This window comes from Natator depressus, chromosome 11, assembly GCF_965152275.1.
Source record: "Natator depressus isolate rNatDep1 chromosome 11, rNatDep2.hap1, whole genome shotgun sequence".
Taxonomy (NCBI): Eukaryota; Metazoa; Chordata; order Testudines; family Cheloniidae; genus Natator; species Natator depressus.
Window position 1 is genome coordinate 36,193,935 of NC_134244.1, and position 13,027 is coordinate 36,206,961.

At 40.5% G+C, this 13,027-nt stretch overlaps 1 protein-coding gene across 1 annotated transcript in view; it reads right to left on the minus strand.

The window, feature by feature from the left end:
* TTC21B (tetratricopeptide repeat domain 21B) overlaps positions 1 to 13,027 on the minus strand; it is a 95,675-nt gene that overhangs the window by 21,521 nt on the left and 61,127 nt on the right. The window contains exons 20-26 of the mRNA XM_074967471.1: positions 12,168 to 12,356; positions 7,394 to 7,504; positions 5,979 to 6,060; positions 5,163 to 5,313; positions 4,561 to 4,722; positions 3,994 to 4,189; positions 2,925 to 3,149 (exon numbers count right to left, since the gene is read on the minus strand). Of these exons, the coding sequence (XP_074823572.1) occupies positions 2,925 to 3,149; positions 3,994 to 4,189; positions 4,561 to 4,722; positions 5,163 to 5,313; positions 5,979 to 6,060; positions 7,394 to 7,504; positions 12,168 to 12,356 (1,116 nt within the window). The remainder of the gene's footprint in view (positions 1 to 2,924; positions 3,150 to 3,993; positions 4,190 to 4,560; positions 4,723 to 5,162; positions 5,314 to 5,978; positions 6,061 to 7,393; positions 7,505 to 12,167; positions 12,357 to 13,027) is intronic.

A 13,027-nucleotide genomic window follows, 5' to 3' on the forward strand; every position in this document is an offset into this window, starting at 1 on the left:
GCATGATTTGTTCTTGACAAATCAGCATTGGCCATTACTTACCCCTTATTATCCTGTAGCATGTGTGAACTGCTATTTTTCAAAGGTTTATAAGTAGGCCAAATTTTGGTGGATTTTCATGGTTACAACAAAAGGCACATCCCTGACACAAAGGCCATTCCCCCGCCAAATTTCAAGTCTCTGCTCACAGGAATGCTAGAGCTTTTCAAAGAAAGGCTGCTGCCAGGATTATTTAACATGGGCAAAACAATGTATTTTCCCCTAGCCTCATTCCTGAAAAAGGCTAAACTGCTTCGGCTAAAATTTTCCAGAATTTTTTTTTTTTTAACCTGAGACAAACACCTGCCATGAAAAATTGCAGCCAGAATGGTTAAATAGTTTGGCAAAATTGTAAACAACTGAAAATAGGATCTTCTAATGGGACGTTTCAGGCAACCTGAATAGGTAGTGCTACCAGCCCTGCCTGTAATGAAACCGACAAAATACAGAAAGACAGGAATCTCCATATTAAACATATAAAGCAGAGCATGCTCACAATTAGCAACAATTCTGAAAATAAGCAAGCTTTCTGGAAGTCTCATTTTGAATGGTTTATAGAAGATGTATTGCCCTGCCACTAAACTGAGTATTTTCTGTAAAGAAGTTACAGAATTCTACTTAATGTCCTAATTATCCATTTAGCATGCTAATTATTTACACTAGGGACAAGACAAATGCAGATACCTGTATTATATTCAACTTCATCTTAACTATTCAAAACTGTTTTAGATTGAACTTCCTATGTCTAAGAGGAAATGGTTTCAATTTATAACCTACAAGACCAACCAGAGATCATCTGGAAAACTGGAATACAAAATCGTCCAAGATTTCTCTTACGAAGAAGTCTGTGGTCTACAAGTGGTTCTTGAATTGTATTTTTTAAATAAATATATAAAAAAGCCCTTGATTCTATGGAAAGCGTCTAGCTTTGGAAACAAAGCTCTCTTTGATTTTGTAACCTAACACAGAATATGGTCTGCGATCAAAACCAAATCTACATGTTTTAAATGGACACAAACCCATGTTGCATGACAAAGTGTTTACATAGGCTCTCTCATTCAAAATGTACATACATCGTTCATTTCCGATTGTAAAAAGCAATCCTAAAAACCTGTTCACCAAAATAATGTATTTTGTCAGTCAAGTTTGTAACTCAGAATGCTTGTGGAAAATATTATTTCCATAAACATACAAGTGATTTAAAAAAACCCCAAACCAAAAAACTTTAGCAACCATTTTTATCTGCACAGTACAGTTCCTGCAGGCCTTCTTTACAGCACATGGATTGGAGGCCAATGTGGGAATGGGCATCTCTTCCTTGTGCTCTGGCGCTGGAGACCTGGAATGCAATCTTTTTGTATCCTTCGTTTACTTTCCCCTCCCTTCCATTATTCAGAACCTTATCTATCTAAATATTTCAGAGGTACAAAGATGTTTAAAGAAAATAATTTGATATGATCTGTATTTGTCACCTCTAAACAGAGCTGTAACTTAATCAACCCAGCTACTATAGAATCTCAGCAGCAGCACATGACATCCCCCTCCCCACCACACTGGTCCAGGATCTGCTCAAGTTACCTACTGGTTTTCAGAGTGAAAGGCACTAGATTTAGACCAGCCAGTGCTGTTACTGTGACTGTAGGAGAACTAATAGAATCTACAGAGTGTGGGAGCTGACAGTTGGAGCAGGCAGCTAGTTTTAGGTTAGACTGACAGATTGACCTGAACTAAAATGCTCTGTATATATGTTAACTATGTATCTAACAAAGACTGTTAAATTACTTGAAATGAATTATGACGACTAGTGGATTATTTGCATATAAAAACAAATACACAGCCTACTTGAAAGACCACCTCTGACCCAATGTCATCCTGTCACAACTGTAATCAGAGGAAGCTCTCATGCTTAACCCACTACGCGTAAAAGAGGGAGTCTCTGCTGGCAGGACATTTTTGATTAGAGGAACATTATCACTTCCAGAACTAAACTAAGCTTCTAAGCACAGCAGGAGATTTGACAGGAGAACGAAACATAAGTTCTGCTTTGATGACTCTAGAAACATGAGGGTGTAGTGTCTTGCTATTCAGCAGATGAAATCTGAAAGATACCTAAAAAGCAGCTACATGAACCTGCAGGATGCTGAGGCTGAACCCTGCGGTGTGGTCTCTGCAGAGGAAAAAGCCTCTTAAATTTGCCTCATCTGAAGGAAGGTGAGATGTATATAAGTAGAAAGGAAAAGAAAGCTCTCAACCACCAAGGAGAAACAAAATAATGGGAAATATTAAGCAGGAGAGCTAAAGCTGCTGACTTCCTACCATCCAAGCAGAGCTTCTGGCAGCTTGCCAGGTCAGAAATCCCATGTGCCCAATAAAAACATTAGAAGCTTCAGAATCCAGAGAAAAGCAACTCCTCAGTGCAAGACGGGTGAAAGAATCAGAAAAACTAAATTTATGTAGATTAATTTGTAAAATAGGGCTTATAAGACGTGTTCTGTTAACATACAAAATTGTATACGCAGCTAAAAATAACGCATTAAAAAAATGGGGAAAATGTCCACAATTTATATTTGTCTGCAATTTTCATTAGCCCCGAATCAGATTCATAATGAGATGCATTCTTGACATTCCATAGACACCTTCAGCACATAGTGCCTCAACACAGCTTAAACTTGCATAAATTACTGACAACTCATTAGGTAGCATCTGCAGATGCATTCATTTTCTGTTCTCAAGGGTAAACAGCTAGTCTTTTACTCTTTCCAAGTTCATTTCCCCCACATAAGAAAAATCAATTTTGAAATAAAATACATTTTCGCAGGCAAATTTAAAAATAAAGCATACAGATAAGTATATGGAAGATTACTCTTTACTATTCTGTCACTTACCCTGTTATGGCGAAGACACCGTTTTAATAGTTCACCAGCCATATCATATTTTGCAGATTGAATATAAATATCAGCAAGAAGGAGCCAACTTTTTTCAAACTCCTCTGCATCTATGGGATTCCAGTTCATTTTTGAAATGCGTTTCAACTGATTTCTGGCTCGTGGAGTTTGTTTTAAAATCATGTAGGCTGTGGCCATTCCCAAAAGTGCTGGGATATGATCCTTCTGCAATAAAACATTTTAAGAACAAAATTAAGTTTTCTAAGTTATACTGTTACTGAGCAGCTACAGAAAGATAAAACTAGAAGCTAAGACCCAAACCAAATGTCAATGAAATGCCAATGAAAATACATAAAAGCATCCAATTTTGAAGTTATTGGACATGGAATGAATTTAGAATTGATGTGTTATTGGTCATGCAGTTTTTAAAACACTGGGAATTAGACTACATGAAAGCTACATCTACACTATGAGCTAGGGGTGCAATTCCCAGCTCATGTATGCATACTCATGTGCTCACTGAACTACTGAACAAAGAACAGTAGCATAACCATAATGGCACACGCAGCAGCAGTATGGGCTAGCCGCCTGAGCATGTACCCACTGGGTTTATACTCAGGGAGGCTATCCCATGCTGCCGCTGCCTGCCCTACTGTACGTTCACTGCTATTTTTAGCATGCTAGCTCAGATGAGAGAGAGCGCAAATGTGTATGTGAGCTGGGAATCATATCCCAAGCTCATTATCTAGACTTAGACGAAGTTACTAAGCAAAAAATCAGTTTCATTTCAAGAAGCGTGGTGAGCCTAGTTACCAATTTCTTAATAAATTTGCAAATTCAACCACAAATGAATGTATCAACGAGAGAGAACGCTTCAAGCATGTTTTGTTGCTAAATTTTCAAAAATCATTCTCTACCTAGTAGGGAACAAATTCTCAGACCTGATAATATTAAGTACCACATAATATTTCTTAACTTAAACTCAAGAAAAATTATAAAAAAAAAACAATAGTACTTTTTTGTGGAGGAAGGGAAGGAGGGGGGAGTGGCGGGAAAAAAAATCACCAACCTCAGTAACAACTACTTCAGTGAAAGTATTTAGTGCTTGTTCAACATTTGATTTTTGTTTGGTTCCCATTAGGCAATAGTTTTCCATGATACGAAGCTGAATGTGACCCTGAATGGTCTGGGGCTTGAGTTCCTTCAAAAGTTTTTCTGCTGTTCTCACAGCCAGCTGCACAGACTCCTGCTTCTCTGTGGAATTACTATACATTAGAAAGAAAGAGTTTACAAAACACCCAATTGTTATGCAATACTACTATTAAATAAGCTACAAGCTGTAACTGATAACATACTAAAATCGTTACACTGTTACATACAATAGTTACCTTTATATGACTATTCAATATTGGTTCTCTTCTGTACTGAAAGTTATTCTAAATTATAGGCAAAGGCATCCTACAAATGTCTAGGGTTCCAGAACAGAATTCCCTTAATCGTCTTGCTGCAATTTGGTAGCTTTCTTATTTTTATATGCCACACTGAGGCTCTCTCTCTCTCTTATTGTCTATTCAAATTTAGACTAGGATCCCAAAGTGTTATCAAGAAAAAAAAATGTATTTATTTTTAAACTCACCCTATGTCACCATCCAGATTTTCAAACACTTCACCACCTATAGTTTCATTATCTGGGTTCAAACAAATTTCGATCATGTTATAAACTGCATTCTGTCCCCAGTCACTGTCTTTCCGGGCTCTATTAAAATGTCGAAGTGCATCATTTGGTTCGCCAGTATACCTAGACAAGTTATGAAAAATACTTTCAGTTTGGACAAGAAGCTAAATAAAATAAAGAAGAAAAATGTAGCCTTCAAAATAAACTAGGTACGTATTTTTATTGTGTACATATTAAGTTCTGAGAATGTAATTACTACTTGCATTAAAACAGCAAAAAATTCCACATGAAATAGCATCAGATACAGTAGTGAAAGGAGTATTAGAGACAGATACAATTAATTAGCTTCATTTTCTAGAAATGACACATGCAAAGTGTTTTTCAGAAAAGAAAAGGAAACCTCTCCTAAAATCCCAGTAACTGAATCTAGACTTCCTAGCCAAGTAGCTACCAATGTAATAATAAGAAGTTCAGAGTTGTAATGAATTTCAAAGAAATTTTTTCTATCTTTTCATATATAATATAGTTACCCAATAAGTGTTATCAATTATAACTGTACCTACCAAAGATACAGTCCTTTGCAATAATGAAAACCCGGCTCAAGTTTTGCTCTGGAGGAATGTTTCTCAGCCATTATGAGAAATCTTGGAACTTCTTCTAGCTTCCCAGCTCTTCTTAACAGATCAATTAAACGGGACAGAGTTGCGTAATTATCTAAATACACACATACATTTAGAACATTTTTAAATTAAGTTACATATTTGCTAGACAAACAGATTAGAAATAAAGTAAATCCCTCTTTCAATTCGTGCTACAAATTAAACTAGAGTACATGAACTATTTAAAATAAAAAAAACGTTTGTACCTGTATGTATTATATTTACAATGCATTTTAAAAGGTCTAATGGTCAGATTAGAGTAGGTATGGGCCCAACTGAATGGCATTTTAAAAAAATCAAATATCATTTGCTACATATACTCTACTTTTTTCAAACATATTCCCAATAGCAAACTTTACACTCTCTCCAGTATCACTAAAACTTACAGTTTTATATGTACTTCTACTCATATTTTGCATATAAACAAACAAACTTTACAGCACACTCCAGTTACTTATGTTAGCCTTGAAATCCTATTTCTGTTTGTGTACACACAAACTTTGGCTGTGTATTTGAAACAAAAAAAGTTAAATAATTCTGTAACTATATTAGGTCCTATATGAAATATGCACATTTCATCTAGATATAATCATTTCTTAAGCTTCATAGAAAAGATGCTTTAAATATTTGTGTCTATGATATCCATTAGAACTAGGGGATGGCTCGTGTTTGATATTCATGTATCAGAAAGAAATGGAAATATCATTACTGAATACACACCTGGTTTGCGCTCTAAGAGCTGCTGGAAATGAAAAACAGCTTGTTCATAGTCCTGCTTCCTGAACATGAGGTCAGCCATCATCTACACGATCAAAACATTAATAAAAAAATAAAAATAAAAAAAAAGAAGTTACATGGTATGGAATGGTTGTTTGATTAATCCCCAAATCTACTGAAATGAAAATGTAAACAAGAGAACAAAAACAATGAAATCTAATTTTCTATAAAAGGGGTTCTGAAATCAAATATTTTTAGAATTATCTCAAAGTATGCATAATAAGGAGACTTAATATTTGTTTGGGAATATACTGAAATTTATATTAACAATTTAAAGAGAACTTTACTTCTGATTGTACCATGAAATCCTGCCCCTGACCCTATGGGTTCTTCCTTGTTAATCTCAAAATATTAAACAAAAAAAGCCATATGTTAAGAGAAAGAAATATGTTTTTTTCAGTTATGTCTTCCATTATTTTTCAGTTACATATTAACAGAAATTTTAAAAAAAATTAGAAAAGCACAAATTCCTTCTAGCATGAATTGTGTTTTTATTAGAAATCCAGGGTGAGTATATAGAGAGAAGAACACTCAGTTATTAAGACTAAGAGGAAAAATATTATAACAGGCAAATAAGGAGAAATAAGTCCAAATTATTCCAAATTTCAGTTTCTTTTCACTAGGAGGTGGATGGAAAAGAACAGATTTATCAAGTGCTCTTCTGAATGTTATTTCCTCCTGGTTCTTCATATAGTATCAGAATAAAATCCAGGCATGATCATGACCTCCAATGAGCAGGGGGGGAAAAAGCAGTTTGTTTTTCTAGTACAGTAAAATCTTTCAACTGCTTGATCCATAACTTAGTAGGTTCTAGTTTCCAGAGGAGGATGCCCACACCATAACCAGTGTAACTTAAGCAGCTTGTTAAAACCCTGTCCACCTTAAGGTTAAAAGGAGCTTTCCCAAACAGATGCCAACCTAATAACACAGTCCAGTAGGTAAAGTACTCTGGGCTACATCTCTTGTAGGCAACCAGTGCAGTGGTAAAGATGTGGTTTAAGAGAAGAGTTTTCTCATAACTGTTTATTCTGTTGGCACCTAGCCATATTCTGACCAGTGTTTCTCTTACAATTCCCTCTCCACTTCTCATGTTTCTGTAACATGCATTCTGTATCAAGATAGTAACGCTATGTATATGAATAGTTAGAAACTATGCTGGATAATGATCTGATGCAAATGAACATCCAAACAACACTCAACGATAGATTGTTCATCTTCGTTTACTAAATCTCCTCCAAACACTTTTTTTTAAAATATACATTATTCTCTATACACATATTTTAGACAGTACATATTAAATAGTTTTCTAGCATGAAGTACTCTTGATACAGCAAATCAAATTAGTACAACTCACTAACCATTGTAGCTGCTTCATTATCTTGGTCATTCTTCAGTAACAATGCACACTGATGTTGGCAAGCATCAGTATCATCCTGTGCAAGGTACAAATGTGCAAGTTCCAACATTACCTGGAGATGAAAAAAATATAGAAGTATTCCTCTTTATGCAAGTAACAGAGAAAGGATGGTTTAGTGGTTAGTGTTTTAGCTTAGAATTCAGGAGACCTGGGTTCAATTCCCTGACTTCCTGTATATTCTTGGGTAAGTCACTTAGCGAATCTAACCTTCAGTTCCCACATCTGTAAAATGGGGATAATAGCACTTTCTCTGCCTCACAAGGGTGTTGTGGGGATAAACACATTAAAAACGGTGAGGCACTCAGGGTATGTCTACACTTACATTTTATAGCACTCTAACTTGCTGGCTCAGGGGTGTGAAAAATCACCCCCTTGAGCGCAGCAAGTCTGAGCGCTTTAAAGCGCTAGTATAGACAGGCTCCGAGCACTAGGAGACGCACTCCCGGCGCTCGGCGCTAATACCCTCGTGGTGGTGGATTACCAGGAGAGCTCTCTCCCAGCGCTCACGCGCGACCACACTCACACTTCAAAGTGCTGCCACGGGAGTGCTCCTGTGGCAGCGCTTTGAAGTTTTCAGTGTAGACATACCCTCAGATACTATGGTGATGGCTGCCATGTTATACCTTACATAGACAGACTTCTCTCTAAACAAAAATAAATACAAAAAGTCTTTTCAACCAACAGAAGGAGAACTTCTCATTAATATACTTTGATTATAATTAGAGTATAAGCAATTGAGTCAAACTATATTTTTATATACATTTTTATAGACTAGCACATTTGACACCCCAATCCTGATCTATTTCTGAAGATGCATCAGCTATATAAATATTCACTAACCAAAGCTTACTTAGGGGGAAGTTCATCATAGGGACTGAGGTTCCATCACAGACAATTTTGGATAAAGCCATGAAAAGTTCATCAGGGGAAGAGCCCTACAGGCTGGACAGGAGGAGGGATATATGATCCTGTACCTGCGACCCGGAGCTGCCCTTGACCAGCCAGTCGTTGAGGTAGGAAAAGATCTGGACCTCCCCGATGTCTGAGATAGGCTGCTACCAGAGACACACACTTTGTGAATACCCTGGGAGCTGTGGACAGGCCAAATGGCAGGACAGTGAACTGGTAGTACTCCTGCCCAACTGTGAAACGGAGAAAACGCCTGTGTCCCTGGAATATACGAACGTGGAAGTACCTGTCCTGTAGATCGAGGGTGGCGTACCAGTCCCCGGGATCTAGGGAGGGGATGATGGAGGCCGGAGGCCAGAGACCACGCAAAACTTGAGTTTCACCGTGTACTGGTTCAGGCCTCGCAGGTCCAGGATGGGCCTGAGTCCCCCTTTGGCCTTCGGGATAAGGAAATAGCGGGAGTAGCCCCTTGCGCCTGAACTCCGCTGGCACCACCTCCACCGCTCCTAAACTAAGGAGCCACCTCACCTCCTGCTCAAGTAGGCTCTCGAGAGAGGGGTCCCTGAAGTGGATGGGGATGGAGGGTGGGTGGTTGGGGTAGAAATAAACTGGAGGGTGTATCCCTGGGAGACAGTGTTGAGGATCCATCGGTCCAAGGTCAGCCGTGACCGCTCCGGAAGAAAAGCACACAACCAATTGGAGAAGGGAAGTTTTAGTGCGAGTGGATCCCTGGTATAAACTGGTAAGTAGCCCCCGGGCGTCCCGTCAAAACTGGCACTTTCCCGCCTGTTTACCCTTAGAGGGCCCAGGATGTGGTGCAGGCCAGGATTGCCTCTGCGGGCGCTTTTTATAGTCCCTTGACTTTTTATAAAGGGGGCTCATATCTGGAGTGGGTGGCCTGACTGGGAGTCTGCTGTGGTTTGAACTTGGTCCTGCCCGAGGCTGGGACATAGAGGCCAAGGGTCTTTAATGTCATGCAGGAGTCCTTCAGACTGTGTAACTTCACATCTGTTTGTTCCGCAAACAGGGCCTTGCCATCGAATAGAAGGTCCTGTAAGGAGTTCTGTGCCTCTCTGGACAATCCAGACAGCAGGAGTCACGATGCTCACCTCATGGAGACCTTGCAGTCGTATCCGTGGCATCCGAGACTGCCTGAAGGGCCGCCCTGGCAGCAGCCGGGCCCTCCTCAACCAGAGCCTTGAACTCTCTTATCACTCTTATCCTGGAGGGAGTCCGCAAATTTGGGCAGGGAGCCCCACAAACTGAATTTATATCTACCCAGCAGGGCTTAGTGATTCGCCACCCTCAGTTGGAAGCTCAAGGACGAATAAACCTTTCAACCAAATAGATCTAGTCTCCTCAAGTCCTTATTTTTAGGAGTAGGAGCGGGTTGACCTTGCTGCTCCCTATCGTTGACTGACTCGACCACTAGAGAGTTGGAGGCAGGGTGGGTTTACAGGTATTCATGCCCCCTGGCGGGCACAAAATACTTCCTTTCTGTCCTCTTAGAGATGTGGGGCAGGGATGCCGGGGTTTGCCACAAGGCGTTCGAGATCTTTGCCACCCCTTCATGGAGCGGGCGAGCCGCCCTGCCTGGTGCCGAAGCCAAGAGGACGTTGAAGAGGGAGTCCGAGGGTTCCTCCACCTCCTCAACTTATAGGTTGAGGCTTGATGCCACCCTTTTCAACAGCTCTTGGTGGGCTTTCGTGTCCTCCTGAGGGACAGGCGGAGGAGTGGCCATGATCGCCTCATCTGGGGAGGATGAGGGTGGGGTACTCTGTGTCTCCACTGGTGCCGGAGATCCCACCACTTGGTCCCCTTCTGAGCACAGGACTGGAGATGAACGCTCCACTGACTCCTTTCCGGGAGGCTGAGAAAGGGAGGCCAACGGTCTTTCTGAGGCTCTGGCCACTGAGTGAACCACCACCAGGGGCTGTGTCAGGGCCCATTGGTACCATGGTGCTGGCCAAGGAGCCTGGTGCCTCCACACGGCGTGGAAGGCACCCGAATGTGGCCACTGGCATCTGGTGAGGCCAGCCTGGAGTGGACTGGACTAATCTGCTCAACCTGAGTCGGAGGCCACGAGACTGATGGGGACCGAGAGCTGCCCAACGCGGGTCTAGCCTCCCCCTGTCTTGCTCTGGTGCTTTGGCAGAGAAGACCGCTTCTTTGCTTTTTTGGAGTGTCCTGTGGACGGGGAGCGGTGCCGATTTGTGGAGGGCACCATTGGGTCACCGTGCACTGATGCCACGGTGCTTGGTGCCGACTTGCAGCGGTGTCAGGGTTAAGGCCAATTTCATCAAAATGGCTTGGAGCCAAATGTCCCGCTCCTTCTTGGTCCAAGGTTTGAAGGATCTGCAAATCTTGCAGCGATCGCTAAGATGGGTTTCCCCAGACAGCGTAAACAGTCCACGTGCGGGTCACTCACGGGCATCGTTTGCAAGTGTCGCACGACTTAAAGCCCGGAGCACGCCCCGACTCAGGCACACTTAACTAATTCTAATTAAAACTTTTTTTTTTTTTTTTTTTTTTTAATTAAAAACTACAAGCACTACTAACTATGAATTAACAGAGTCCAAGATGGAAAGCTACAGCAGAGCTGGAGCAGAGCAGTTCCGAAGCACCTTCACTAGCGGCAAGAAGGAACTGAGGGTGGGAGGAGCGCACAGCGCCCCTTATACCGCACCATGGTGGCACCACTCCAGGGGTCACTAGGTCGCTCCCCTATGGGGGAGCACGCACGCACGCACACACACCTATTGTGGAATGCACATGAGCAATCACTTGAAGAAGAATGTATTACCACATCTTTGAAACAAGTTGCCTCTGAGTACAAGAAATCAATTTTTTGTTTTGTTTTACATTTTGTTTAAAGGCTCATTTTTCCATTAACTTTTTTCCTTTTGCACGTCTTCACTAGTATGTGAAAAAGGTGACCAAGTTTTGTAGGAAAAAAGGATTTTTTCCTGCTTGATTCTTCCTTACATCTATCAAGCCATTCCTACTGTTGCTGGAAGCTTCTCTGAAAAATAGGATAGTTGCATCACAAGAAACTGAAATATGAGCTGCAGCTTTCCCAGCACTCAACTGAGTGGAAAAGGGATGTTGAGTCACACTATTTTTCTTAAAACCTTTAACTCCAACAAAACACAGTGTTCTAATCAATCTGGCTAATCACCTTCTCTGTGTCTCAAATTAGGTATAAAAAACCACAGTTAAGGTTTCCATCTCTTATGATATTACTATCCCAGTATGATCCAGTCAGCTAGGAAAAACAGGAAGCTAAAGACGTGATATTTCAAAGGGCTTATTGTCACTGCAACAGTTAGTGTGAGTTACTCCGCTTGAACTAGCCGAGTTCAACTTAGAGTGGTCACACTGTGGAATAATACTTGAACTACACAGAGTGACTGGATTAGCAATTGAGGAGCTGTGAAAACTCAAGCTGTAGCCTATGGCTGCATTCCCAATTGCACTAGCAGCTCAAGTCTCAGCAGCATTTAAAATTCAACCCCTACCTCCTGACAGGTCAATTAGGTCATGCTGAAAGCACCACTTAACTTGAGCTATAGATTTGTGCCAGTGGATGGGAGTTGGGTTAGGGGCAACACTATTTGCCATTGCAGTGAAGATAATCCCTAAGATAGACACAAGTAGAAAAAGAACTCACATGGTCTCTACATCTTAAAGCAGCAACAAAGGCATAATTTTATTTTACTTTGTAGTTCAGCAGTAAAAGTTGTTAGATGACAAGACCCTTTCAATAAAAGGTGACATAAAATAGTTATTTTTGAGATAGGACTGACCTTGTTATCTGTTTCACAATGAACAAGAGCTTCTTTGTAAAATTTAATTGCTTTCTCATAGTTTCGCTGGGCTGTACAATGTTTTGCGATCTCCGCACAAATCTCAGCTACTAACTGTTTCTGTGCAGGAACTGCATCCAGCTGCTCTATCTGAACCCGTTTGAGTACTCTGGCTTGCAATTCCCGAGCCTAGGGGAAAAAAAAGGGTGAGGGTAGCAGAAAGTTAACATGATAATAACAATCACTCTTACGTATGCACTCTTGTTAATATAATTAGACAAAAAATGCACAAGTTGTGAATGCAGAGGTTGCATTCACAAGTTTGTTACCGGCTCTCCCTTAGTTGGAAAAAATGCTTCAAAGGAAAATTCTTGTCCCCAAACTCACAATGCACTCAATCATCAGGTTGGTATTTTACTTCTTGTTTCAGTTTTTCTTAAAATACACAAGCTTTTTTAACATTATTCCAAAAAGATGGAGATATCCTATATCCTTGTCCAATACAGACCTTCTGTCCATTTAACAGGGCTTCATTAAAAAGAAAATATTTTTATTTTGTGTGCCAGCACCATCATTTGTCACCTGCATGCCAAGAAAGTAGATGTATTCTATACAATATAATTGTATTGGTTTCTTGAAAAGTAGATTTTCCACCTGGGTGGAGTGGAGGAAATTAGAAAGATCTGGGCAATATTTCTAATTTTTTGTTGTTTTTTTTTTTGGATGACACACGAAAGGTACATCTATACTGCATGCTTCTTTCGGGAGTGTGTGGAGAACACACATGGGTAGTCCACCCCCATCATGGGAATAAACAGAAGCGTAGGTGGTGAGGAACAACTTAGGTAAGTAAAGACACA